At 36.3% G+C, this 12,444-nt stretch overlaps 1 protein-coding gene across 1 annotated transcript in view; it reads right to left on the reverse strand.

Annotated features, from left to right (window-relative positions):
* LOC140467077 (complement receptor type 1-like) overlaps nt 1–12,444 on the reverse strand; it is a 217,952-nt gene that overhangs the window by 18,952 nt on the left and 186,556 nt on the right. The window contains exons 81-92 of the mRNA XM_072563137.1: nt 12,319–12,392; nt 11,733–11,829; nt 11,042–11,215; nt 10,116–10,189; nt 8,017–8,113; nt 7,363–7,436; nt 6,151–6,247; nt 5,685–5,758; nt 4,534–4,630; nt 3,857–3,930; nt 1,562–1,658; nt 1,122–1,195 (exon numbers count right to left, since the gene is read on the reverse strand). Of these exons, the coding sequence (XP_072419238.1) occupies nt 1,122–1,195; nt 1,562–1,658; nt 3,857–3,930; nt 4,534–4,630; nt 5,685–5,758; nt 6,151–6,247; nt 7,363–7,436; nt 8,017–8,113; nt 10,116–10,189; nt 11,042–11,215; nt 11,733–11,829; nt 12,319–12,392 (1,103 nt within the window). The remainder of the gene's footprint in view (nt 1–1,121; nt 1,196–1,561; nt 1,659–3,856; nt 3,931–4,533; nt 4,631–5,684; nt 5,759–6,150; nt 6,248–7,362; nt 7,437–8,016; nt 8,114–10,115; nt 10,190–11,041; nt 11,216–11,732; nt 11,830–12,318; nt 12,393–12,444) is intronic.

Consider the following 12,444-nt stretch of genomic DNA (forward strand, 5'->3'; position numbering starts at 1 on the left):
ACTTGTTTAGTATTGGTAACCACACAAAACCAACTCTACTGGATAGGACATTTCATTCTTACGCCTGATACTAGGTTCTTGAAGCAATTGCCCTACTTAGAACTCATTTGCAGCAAGAGACGTATTTGCCTAAAGGTTGACAACACTGCATCCCTGAAGAGGTCAAAAATTTCTACTGACTCCTCTTGGAAGTCCTGGCTTGTGACCAAACACATTGGAAGAAGGGTAATTTTAGAAAACATGGATGCAGACAGAATTTATCAGGAACACACAAAGGTGATGTTGAGGTTTCGGAAGGCATCCCCCAAAACCTCCAAACAGCATCTGCTCTTAAATATAGCAGAATATGCATAGAACTTATTGGACTTAATAGCCATCTCAGAATCCATTGACTCCGAGTGAAGCAAGTCATACTTGATCACCAGGGATAATTAAAGAAGAATGAATTAAAATACAGAAGTGAGAGAATCACTTAATGATCTCGGTTTCTCCTTAGCATCAAAACCATTGGTATGTTTCTCCATATTTTTGTCACCTCTTTAAAAACCATTGCTTTCATTCAAATTAGATCTGCAACTATGTACTGCACTAACACAATGAATTCAGTAGAATGAAGATACTGATCTAATTGGAGCACACAATGGGAATGGAAAAGAAAGGGAATGGAGTAAATGCCTGGTTTAATTATAGACCATTAATATTTCCTGCACATTTTTTACCTGTCACTTTCACTTCCTTGGTTTCCCACTGCAAAAATGGCAAACACTATCACATAGAACAACATCTTAGCACCGCCTAAACTGCCCATCCTAAATTAAAACTCAGTTCCATGTTTCAATGCCAACATTTTCAGAAAGGCAGACAATTAAATTCTCGAACTAAGAACTTATTTGATGAAAAGCTATTTCTCAATTTTTTTTTGCCTTTAAGAAATTATGTTGAATACATTTACTGAACAGCTGTTATCTCCTATTCCATGGAGACTTAACTCCAAACTCAAGGATGGACAAATGCTAAAAGGAAGGAAACTTAGATGTGAATGAAAGTTCCAAGAAAATTCACTGAGATATTGTCTGGTAGGATGAGCAGGTCACATTACAAAAGAAAGAAATAGAACGTACGTTCGCAAGATGGAACCTTGCCATCCCAACCCTCAGTTGTACATTGCCGATAATCTCTACCCAGTATTGAGTATCTAGAAAGAAAAACAAAATACCTGTCATCAGTTACTTAAAGGTTAAATAGGAAAATATAAGAATGTGCTGACCAGATAAGAATTGAAGCTCCATAGAGGAAAATTACATTAAATTATTTTTTAAAAGCTGTTAATAAAAAAAACTTAAATCAAACACTTTCCAAATTATTGTCCATCTACCAAATTTGTATCCCAGTCACTTAACTTATCAACATCCCTTCACAGAATAGTGAAGAGAGCAGGCTTACTCATTGCTATCATGGAGAGTTCTTATCAGAAATGTGAAGATCCGTAGATGGATGGTTACCTAAAATTGTCTAGATCAGAAAGTCAAAAGAATGTAATAATTCATTTACTGAAACTCACCCAATATCACAATAAAAATGAACCGTATTTCCAAATGTTTTATTTGGAGCACTGTAATATCCATTTAGGATCTCTCCAGGGTAACCACATGTTATTGCTACAGAGGAAATATGAGAAATGTAGTTCTGTTACAATACACCAAAATCTGTACACTCTTCTCTTCATTTTGTTTTGCAGATATTTAAAATGATGATGAACAGACACAATAAAATTGCCAATTATAACAAATTAGCCTGATTTTGAACTCATTTTTCAAAATGATGGCAATACAATGCAAGCCTTCCTCTCAATTTGCAATACCTTACACTAGGTCTCAGTCTGATTTCAATAACACAACGAGGTGACCTATACCATCTTTGGGAGGTCATGTTGCAGCTGTACAGGACATTGGTTAGACCACTGTTGGAATATTGCATGCAATTCTGGTCTCCTTCCTATCAGAAAGATGTTGTGAAACTTGAAAGGGTTCAGGAAAGATTTACAAGGATGTTGCCAGGGTTGGAGGATTTGAGATATAGGGAGAGGCTGAACAGGCTGGGGCTGTTTTCCCTGGTTCGTCGGAGGTTGAGGGTGACCTTATAGAGGTTTACAAAATTATGAGAGGCATGGATAGGGTAAATAGGCAAAGTCTTTTCCCTGGAGTCGGGGAGTCCAGAAATAGACGGTATAGGTTTAGGGTGAGAGGGGCAAGATATAAAAGAGACTTAAGGGGCAACTTTTCCATGCAGAGGGTGCTATGTGTATGGAATGAGCTACAAGAGGAAGTGGTGGAGGTTAGTACAATTGTAACATTTAAGAGGTATTTGGATAGGTATATGAATAGGAAGGGTTTGGAGGGATATGAGCCAGGTGCTGCAGGTGGGACTAGATTGGGTTGGGATACCTGGTCAGCATGGACGGGTTGGACTGAAGGGTCTGTTTACATGCTGTACATCTCTATGACTCTACCTTCAGCTACTTATTGAATGGTGAGAGATTACAAGTTTTAGGTATTTTAAGTGTCACTGAAAACCCAGGCAAAGATGCAAAATGAAATCAATGTGAATTTATTTGTTCATTTAGGGAATGTGGCTTTCATTGGCTGGGACAACATTCATTGCCCATCCCTAATCATCCTGGAGAAGAAGGTGGAAAACCATATGGTCTTTTTGAATGACTGTAGTAGATTTTGTGCAGATACACTTACAATGCTGTTAAGGAGGAAGTTCCAGGATTCTGACTGTGCTAGCAAGGGATGATATGGCTGGGATTTGAAATGTACTGTCTAAGGAGCCTTGATGAATTTCACAGTAACAACTTCATGAACCCCTATCTTGGTTATCTTGCCTATACCTTGTGTGACATGCTATAATATGCTTTTTGAAAATCCATGTATTCTTCATTGACTAGAAGCCAGATATTTACCCCAATAGATACATCTTCCCAAACTCTGAAAATATATTCAAAATAGGATTACCATTTAGAAAAACTGTGTTGACTTGTTCTCATCACATTATGACTTTCTCAGTGCGTTGTTAAGTCATCCTTAAAAATTTCAGCATTTTACCAATAGACTAAATGACTCACAGTTCACAATTTTCTCTCTCTCTCCTTCCTTGAACTGACATGCAAAACTAGTGATGAAATGATGTCAAACTCTCCAATACACCTCGAAAATCATGGATTTCCATTTCCAGAGCATCATCGCCACTATCATCCGCCATTCTTGTCACTCATTAATATCTATTTCTACTACTTAAGTATCAATTGATGCAACAGTTTTGGCAACTTTAACACAATTAAATCTGTCAGGCACAGACATCATAGTTTCTTTAAATGGAATGGAAGAGGAAGAGAAGAGATTTGGGGAATGATTAAAGTATGGATCATGAACATTGACTCAACTTTTCCTTTCCTACAGATCTCCCATGCCTTAAACACAATTTGCTGCCAAGTCACACTCCACTAACATTAAAAACTCATTAATGTCTCATCATATGCCAAAAGCCATGTTCTTGATCCAACGTTATTATTTGAACTCCAGCAGAAGAGTAAAATCTTCTGGAAAGAGCAGGGTTGATTTAACAAATGGTCATTTCTCATTTCCTCATTTTGTTCCTTTAAAATGCAATGTTGATTAAAGCATTCAACAGATGTTTCTTCCCATTACAATAAATCAGAATTCCAAATGTCAAAATAGTGTAGGGAAGAAAATTTGGATGCCAATCGACCCTGAAAGTGATGCATTGAAGTGAGTCAATCAATGAGCATTAGCAAGAAGGTAATCACTTTACAAAACAGTGAAATATAACTTACGTTCACAGGATGGGACATCACCATCCCACCCCTCAGCTGTGCATTGAAGATAAGTTCTACCCACCAACTCGTATCTAGAAAAAGAGAAACAAACCATTTGTTTTAGGAACTGGAAAGCTAATTTGAATTTTTAGTTGATTGACCAAGGTAGAATTCTAAAGGTCCAAAGAAAAATAAACCTATCAAAATTTCATTAAACTTTATAAAATATAAAACATGGTACTACGTCCACAAATTCATGAAGGAAACAAATACACTTGAGTTGATAAAAAATTGCTCTGATTATATATAAATTACAATGCACAGGAGAGATATTGATGCACTTAGCTCTCTTTAGAGCTGATTTAATCATTTATGAGGAACCAGCAAACACAAATATCCAATGTTGATCTTAGATAATGGACCAGGGATCATTAGTATAGTCAGTACTTCGATCTTTGCATTAATATAGCAACCCCGGCAATAACATCATAGAAACATTGTAGCAATATCAATTTTTGAAGAAGAATAGTGAATTCAATGCTAAACTAGAATAGTCACTCAGAGCTCTCATTCTGAGTCAGCATCAGAAATGTCATGCATGAGAGATGACTGTCTGAAGTTGTCTTAATCATAGCATTAAAATAGTACTGTCCATCACCAAAATCTGTTCAGTAATTTATGGATTGAATACTCACCCAAAGTCACAATAAAAAATAATTTTATTTCCAAGTGTCTCATTTGCCTCCTTGTAATGTCCATTCAGAATTTTCCCAGGGTTACCACAACTTATGGCTGCATGGAAAATGAAATGAGAAGAGAGAAATGCAACATAACTCCAAAACCTCTGCCTTGTGGACATCTCTGATTTCACCAGTATTTATTAGCTAACTTTTTAGCTTCCTGGTGTAACATCTTTTTAACCTTCCCAGTTTCCATTTATTGAATTAAAATTTCACCATTTGCCACAATGGGATTCAAATTCATGATTTTGTTTCTGATTTCTAATTCTGCAGTTCTTTAGTTCTTTTTTAACTTCCAAAAACAGTTGCGAGAATGCCAGTCAGCTGCAAAGTTCCAAAGCTGACTGGTTGTAAGCTTGGTCTTGGTTCTCTTGGATTAGATCCTAATTATAATAAATTCAGTAAAATCTAGTAACCCACAATGATCATTCTCCCTCATCTCCCACACACATCCCATCCTCCAACCACGACAAACTATGTCATCCATCTATCCTGCAATTCCCTCCTACCCTCCATGGCAACCAATGCCCATACTCATGACCTCATGGCCTCCTCAAAATGTCCATGTTAAATCATATCACTCCATGCATTCCCATGTTCCTTTATAGCTCCTATGTTAACTTCCCCTCGAAGATTGGTGAGGGGAAGTGAAGCCTGCCATACACTTCCCCTCACCAATCTTTGCCCATATATCTCCATGCCAACATACCCACTATCTTCAGGGACTTCAAGAGGCATGCTGAGATGAAGTTAAATAAAATCCTAAGTACAGATTCTTCCAAGTCTACCTCCTAGATCTCCTACAGATGAACTAACAATTCCTGTTGATTTGAAATATAAATTTGATAAATTTGAGTAACCCGAAGCCTCCACCATATTGTCATGGGTTCAGGAATGATTCAATTCAATTCAATGTGAATTAAAGCAAAAAATATTTTTGTCTTATCCCAAAAGGATAGAATTCAAAGTTATATGGTGTCATACTATTGTATGGAATAAAACTAGGACATAAACTAACACTGTACTATAATTTATTGAAAGTGGATCAATCATTTGGTGCAGATATGCAGGCCAGTTACTTTACCAATCAGGGAAATATAACTTACATTCACAGGATGGAACCTCACCATCCCAACCCTCTGGTGTACATTTCCGATAACCATTACCCAGCATTGTGTACCTAGTAAAATAAAACCACCTGTTATCATTGTTCTTCTGGATAACTGACAAAATATTCCAGTTTACTAACCAAGCATGAATTCCAAGGTCAAAAGAGGAAAAGTCTATTAAAATAACAAGAAACTATTTTTAAAACATCAAGCAATCAACTAAAAGGTGAACATTTTCCCAAATGTTACTCTATTTGCCAAATGTTTGCCAAGTCACATCACATTTTATATTCCTTTACAAAATTAAGTTAATCAAGTAATGAAAGAATCAGCCTTACTCTGAATGACATGAAGTGACATGATCAGAAATATCAAGATCAAGATACAGACAGGCATCAAAATTGCTTTCATCACAACATTAAAGTAATACAATCTATTAATAATTTATCTACTGAATACTCACCCACTATCACAATAAAAGGTAGCTTTATGTCCAACTGTCTTATTTGGTGCATTATAATATCCATTCAATATCTCACCAGGGTTGCCACAGGTTATTGCTGAACATAAAATAAAATGACAACAGGTAGAAATGTAACAAACCTTCAAAATCTGCAAGTTTCTTTCATTTCACAGATACTTAGCATGAAGATGAATAGCTACAAAAAACCTGTCCACAATACCAAGTTATTCTTACTTAGTAAATTAATTTTCACAATTGGAGGATTTTCACTTAGTTCACAAAACTTTGAAACAACAGGGCCTTTGCTTCAGTCGCACTATGCATGAACCAGCATCAATCTTCACTAACTTACTTACTAAATGGTGACAAACAAAGAGACAAGGAGGAACAGAGGTATACATGTGTCTATGAACATTATTCACTGTCATAAAGTTTATTCAAAAACATTAATTTAAACTTTTCCATTATTTCAAGGGCATGGGATCACAAAAATGAGGAAATATCTTCAAAGGTTCACATCCACCTCAAAAACTTACTTACTTCCAGTTTCACAGTATTACCTGTTTTGCCTCAGTATTACCTGATTTGCACCACCAAACCTTACACCTTTTTTGTTGAGTTGCTTCAATAAAGTCTTTTAATTTCACTCAAATGTCAATTAATGTAACTTGCCCTTTGGTTGCAAGAAGACAACTAATTCAGTGTGGTAAAGTCATAGTAGAATCTTCAAATAAGGATGGAAGAAAATGTTAATGGACTAGGAACACTGATTATACTTTGCCTTTGGCTTCCACTTTCTTCCCCTGAAATCCCAAAGTCCCTCCAACCACTGTCTATCAGCTTGTACCCCATTAACATTAGTAGCTTTGAACTTCTCATTTCACACCAGAACTCAACTCCTAATTCCAACACTATCATTTGAGCTAGAACAAAAGAGTAAAGTCTTTAGAGGGAGCAGGATTGATTTGCTGGCTGGTCATTTCTCATTTCACACACTATATACTTTAATATGCAACACTGAATAAAGCTTTGAGCTAATGTTCTCTCCCATTCCAGGAAATCATAACTCCAATCTACAAGATGTCAGACCACTGAAGGGAAGAAAGTTTGGATACCAACCAACACTACAAAAAAATTCATTGGAAGCAGGCCAAATCAGTTAGCACTGACCAGCAGATCAGTTGCTTTATAAAGGAAGGAAATATAACTTACGTTCACAGGATGGAACGTCATCATCCCAACCCTCAGCTGTACACTGTTGATAATCTCTACCCACTATCTTGTATCTAGAAAACGAGAAGCAAACACTTGTATCATTAACTGTAGGTCACTTTGATAATATTCATTCACTGACTAAATGTAAAAGGTCCAAAGACATAAAAATCTACCTAAATAGCAACAAACTTGGAAACATCTTTAAAAATGGGATGAGATCCACAGATTAATGAATGAATCAGATACAGTTTTGTTTTTGCTAAAATAATAAGGGCTGGTCAGACTTGATCAAGCGACAGTGCACAGGAGAAATATTAATGTGTCTAGCTTATTTTAGAGCTGATGTACAATATAAGTTAATCTGTTGAGAAACCAGAAGACTCTGATGTCCAGTGTTGATTTCAGATTATTCATTTAGGGACCTTTAACACATTCATCATTTCCAACTGCACAATAATATTCCAAATAGCTCTTATTTTCAAAATTCTCAATTCAACACTAAACTGGAAAATCCAATCACAGCCCATATACTCAACTCCTATCAGAAATGTCATGCACCAGAGATGGCAATCTGAATTTGTTATAATTATAGCATTAAAATAATAGACTTCCAACAAAATAATTTCACTAATTTATTGACTGAACACTCACCCAAAGTCACAATAATAAAACACTTTATTTCCAACTGTATCATTTGGTGTCTGATAATATCCATTCAGAATCTCCCGAGGGTTACCACAGGTTATTGCTGCACAGGAAATACAATAAGATAATGTTGATTCTTGAGCCTCAGGTGAATGGTTAAAGTGTCTTAGTGAGCTCTACATATTGTAGGCTTTTTCAATCAGGCAGTTTGATGATTGAACTAAAAGTAAATGACACCATAAAAAAGGATTGCAGGATCAGGGAGATCTGGTAATATTTATACACGTCTTAGGAAATGTTATGACAAGGTGAAGATCTTTGCGATGCACTAAACCAAACTCTCAAAGCAACCTGGTGGAAGTTTATAAAATAATAAAGGGTATAATAGAGTTAATGGTGGTTGTCTTTTCCATAGGATGGGGACTTTCAAGACAAGGGAACATATTCTTAACGTGCGAGAAGAGAGTTTTAAAAAAGACATGAGGGACAATGATTTTTACACAATGTGGTTTGCATGTGGAATGAACGTCCTAAGGAAGTGGTGACTGTGGGTACAATTACAAATGTTTAAAAGACGTTTGATTACTTATATGAATAGGAAAAGTCTGGAGGGATATGGGCCAGGAGCAGACAGGTGGGAATAGTTTAGTTTGGCATTATGTTTGGCATGGACTGAAGGGTATGTTTCCATGCTTTATGACTCTATTACTTATTAGCTTGAAACAAAACTCCAAACTCAACAACAAACTCTTTCACTGAAATATTTAACACAAACATGAATAGCACAATGATATTGACAACAAAATCCGGTTATCCCAAATTATAAATTCCATTTTCAGGAATATGGCAATACAAAATGAAAACATTTTCTTGATCTGTAAAACCTCAGAATAACAAGCTGCTGTCCATCTGCAAAACAATATAAACAGACCTGCACCAATCTTCAACAGCAAATCATCATTATATATATTACGTATCCATTTTTTTGAGCCAATGCTAAGCAGCAGAACATTGCTGGAAGTGTCTCTATAATTGATAGCTGCTGCCATTCATGCACCAGGACCCAGAAAAAGGATTTCATTTGAATCTGAGGACATGATGATGTGAATAGGGGTTGGAACGGTGATGTGTGGGATTAGTCACTAGAGAATTGTGTGCAGTGAGTCACAAGGAAGGGCATTGAAATTGCTTTCAATGGGCTTCCCTTCTTACACTGGGCCCCATGACTGGCCATTGTGTGGCTGACAATGAGGGAATGCCATAACAAGACTGCAGCATTTGAGTCAAGGGAGAGTCACACACGTCCCATTCAATCTGAGGCTCAAATGACATCTGATGGGCTCAGGAATAATTGCTCTCAAGTTTTTCAATCCACAACTCTATCAGTCTTCTGCTTTGACCATCTCACAGCAGACACCTTTGCCCGGCCCAGACCAATGAAATTCTCCAATTCCACAATTGAGAATTCATGGGGATGGCTGTTAGGACTGACCCCTGGGCCCAGCTGTTAACACTCCCTCCTTTCCCCAGATATAGCTGACAACAATCCATAAAGTCCCCTGATGGCAAACCCTAGATGTGCCCCACAATACTCAAATCTGGTTGACACCAGACAAAGGAATGAGAATTCAGACCCCTACCCTCTGTATAATTTAAACATGGATAATTAGCATTGATTGGATAATTTCCTGTGCCTTTAATTTCTATGGACCCAAATTGCTAATTCCAAATGCAACTAAAATGAGTACCTCCTAAGTTTTCTTTCACCCACCAAAATTCAGTTTTTTACTCCAAATTAACATGGTGATCAGGTAGAAAAATATATTCTTCTGGAAAAAGTAGGGACGATTTGATAACTGGTCATTGCTTAGGATACCTGCAATGATTTTTCTAAATGTAATGTGAATGAAAAAGCAATGAATACTTTTTTTTCCCTCTGATTCAAAGAAATAAATCCAGGTTTAAGAATGTCAAAACAGTGTAAGAAAAAAAATTTGGTCATGAGCCATGATGACTCACTGTAACTAATTCAATCATTTTTTTTTCAGACATGCAGCCCAGTCACTTTACAAAATAGAGAAATATAAAAAGGAAACATAACTTACATTCACAGGATGGAACCGTACCATCCCAACCATCAGCTGTACACTGTCGATAATTTCTGCCAATTATTTTGTATCTAAAAAAAAATGGCAAGCCACTGGTCATCTGACATGAAGATTAACTGAAAAAAAAGTGTCATTATCTATGTAGGAGTTCTGAGGATCATGAAAGAAAAATCTATTCAACTGTCAACAAAGAAAAATAAATCAAACAATGCTCCAGGGTAACAGAACAATGAAATAGGAATCAAATGCAGCTGCATTTCTGTTTAAAAAAAACTTCATAAAAGTACAGTGCAAATGCAAAACATTAACACAGTGTGGACTCGAAATGAGGCCCACCGACAACTCGTGACCTCAAGGTGAAGCCCTGTGCAGACCTATCTGCTTTGAAAGATTATAATGCTAACTTTTAATATTATTCCTATATTTTTCTAATTTACACCTAAGATTTTGCACCTAAGCATTTTTGTACCAAAATTGGCACCCGAAATGGCAACTTTGTACACTTTCCAGTGTACTCCTGTATCTCTGTACTTGAGTACATGTGACAATAAAACCTAATTCTAATTCTAATTCAATGTCCTGCTGACTCTAACATAAGTTAAACATTTTGTAGAAATATCATCAAAGGACATTTGGTTCGTGGCCTGGCTTATGGATGTTCCTACTGATAATAGATCTAACAGTTCTATTTTCACATTAAAATTAAAATTCCAACACTAACAATTTCCACCTTGACAATTACCAATGGTTTTGTTTACCTTGATGTTTGAACCCATAGGAAGGAAGCCTCGCTAAGAGTTAATATGAAGAGCTTCCATGAGAAATGCAACGAATGAGGTCATCAAACACTGTCTCAATTACTACTTTACAATAGCACAGTGCTTCATTAAAATCATTCAGTGAGTTATACCCTGAAGACTCACCCAATGTCACAATAAAAAGTAGCATTACTTCCAACTGTCCATTTTGATACTTTATAATATCCATGCAGAATTGAACCAGGGTTTCCGCAGTTTATTGCTAGTTCACAGGTTGGGACATCACCATCCCATCCCTCAGCTGTACATTGCCGATAAGCTCCACCCACCATCTTGTATCTAGAAAAAGAGAAACAAACCATTTGGCAATTCTAGTACTCTGATCAAGTTAGACTTCCAAAGGATCAAAGAGAAATGAATACATCAAAATAGCAATAACTTCATAAAACATAAAATAGGGGACTAGGTCTGCAGATGCATCAATTTGATTTGATAAAGAAAAGTTATACTCTGACCATATATAAGTTATATTGATAACTCTATCTCTCTTTAAGGCTCATTTACAATACAAAGGTCTGTACTATGAAGAACGAGCAGACACAAATGTCCAATGTTGATCTCAGATAATGTATCCAGGGATCATTAATGGATTCAGTATTTCCTTCATTGCAATAGTATAGCTATTCCAACAACAATAACATAGAAACATCATATAATGTGTACAGCACTGATGCTGAGTTATCATCACAAATGTCATGCCTGAGAGATGGCTATCTGAAGTTCTCAAAATTACAGAATTAAAGCAACAGTGTCGATCACTAATATTTGTTCAGTAATTTATTTACAGAATACTCACTCAAAGTCACAATAAAAAATAACTTTATTTGGAATTGTTTCATTTAAAACCTTATAATGCCCATTCAGAATCGCTCCAGGGTGACCACAGGTTATTGCTGCACAGAAAATACAATGAAAGATAGAAACATTACAAAACTCCAAAACCTCCATCAGCTCCTTTCATTTAATTCACAAGAATATGAATGCAATGAAACTCCACGCAACCTCAAGAATTCAGTTTTCATTATTCCAGCAATAAAATGGCTAGATTTGCTCTTAATCTGCTTTATCTCACAATAACAGGACACTATCTGTTTACAAAACAACAAAATCGAATTGCATCAGTTTTCACCAGCAATCCCAAGTCAAAATGTTAGCAAACCATCCATTTATGACATAGGCTGACCATGTTCTATTATCAGCCATAAAATGAGGTGTGGTAGCTGTTGAAGCTGTTGATACTTTAAGGTCCGCTCCAGGGATGTTTGCTAGATCCAAAACTTGGCTATATACCCATGGTATACAATAGTTAATTGGAAATGACTCAGACATTTTGTACAGACACGCAGGTCAGTTACTTTACAAAACAGGGAAATATCACTTACATTCACATGATGGAATCTCGCCATCCCAACCCTCAGTTGTACATTGTCGATAATTTCTGCCAATAATTTTGTATCTACAAGAAAAACAGAGCCACTTTTGTTCAGACATGAAAAGTCACTGAAAAA

Source organism: Chiloscyllium punctatum, chromosome 45, assembly GCF_047496795.1.
Source record: "Chiloscyllium punctatum isolate Juve2018m chromosome 45, sChiPun1.3, whole genome shotgun sequence".
NCBI classification, from domain to species: domain Eukaryota; kingdom Metazoa; phylum Chordata; class Chondrichthyes; order Orectolobiformes; family Hemiscylliidae; genus Chiloscyllium; species Chiloscyllium punctatum.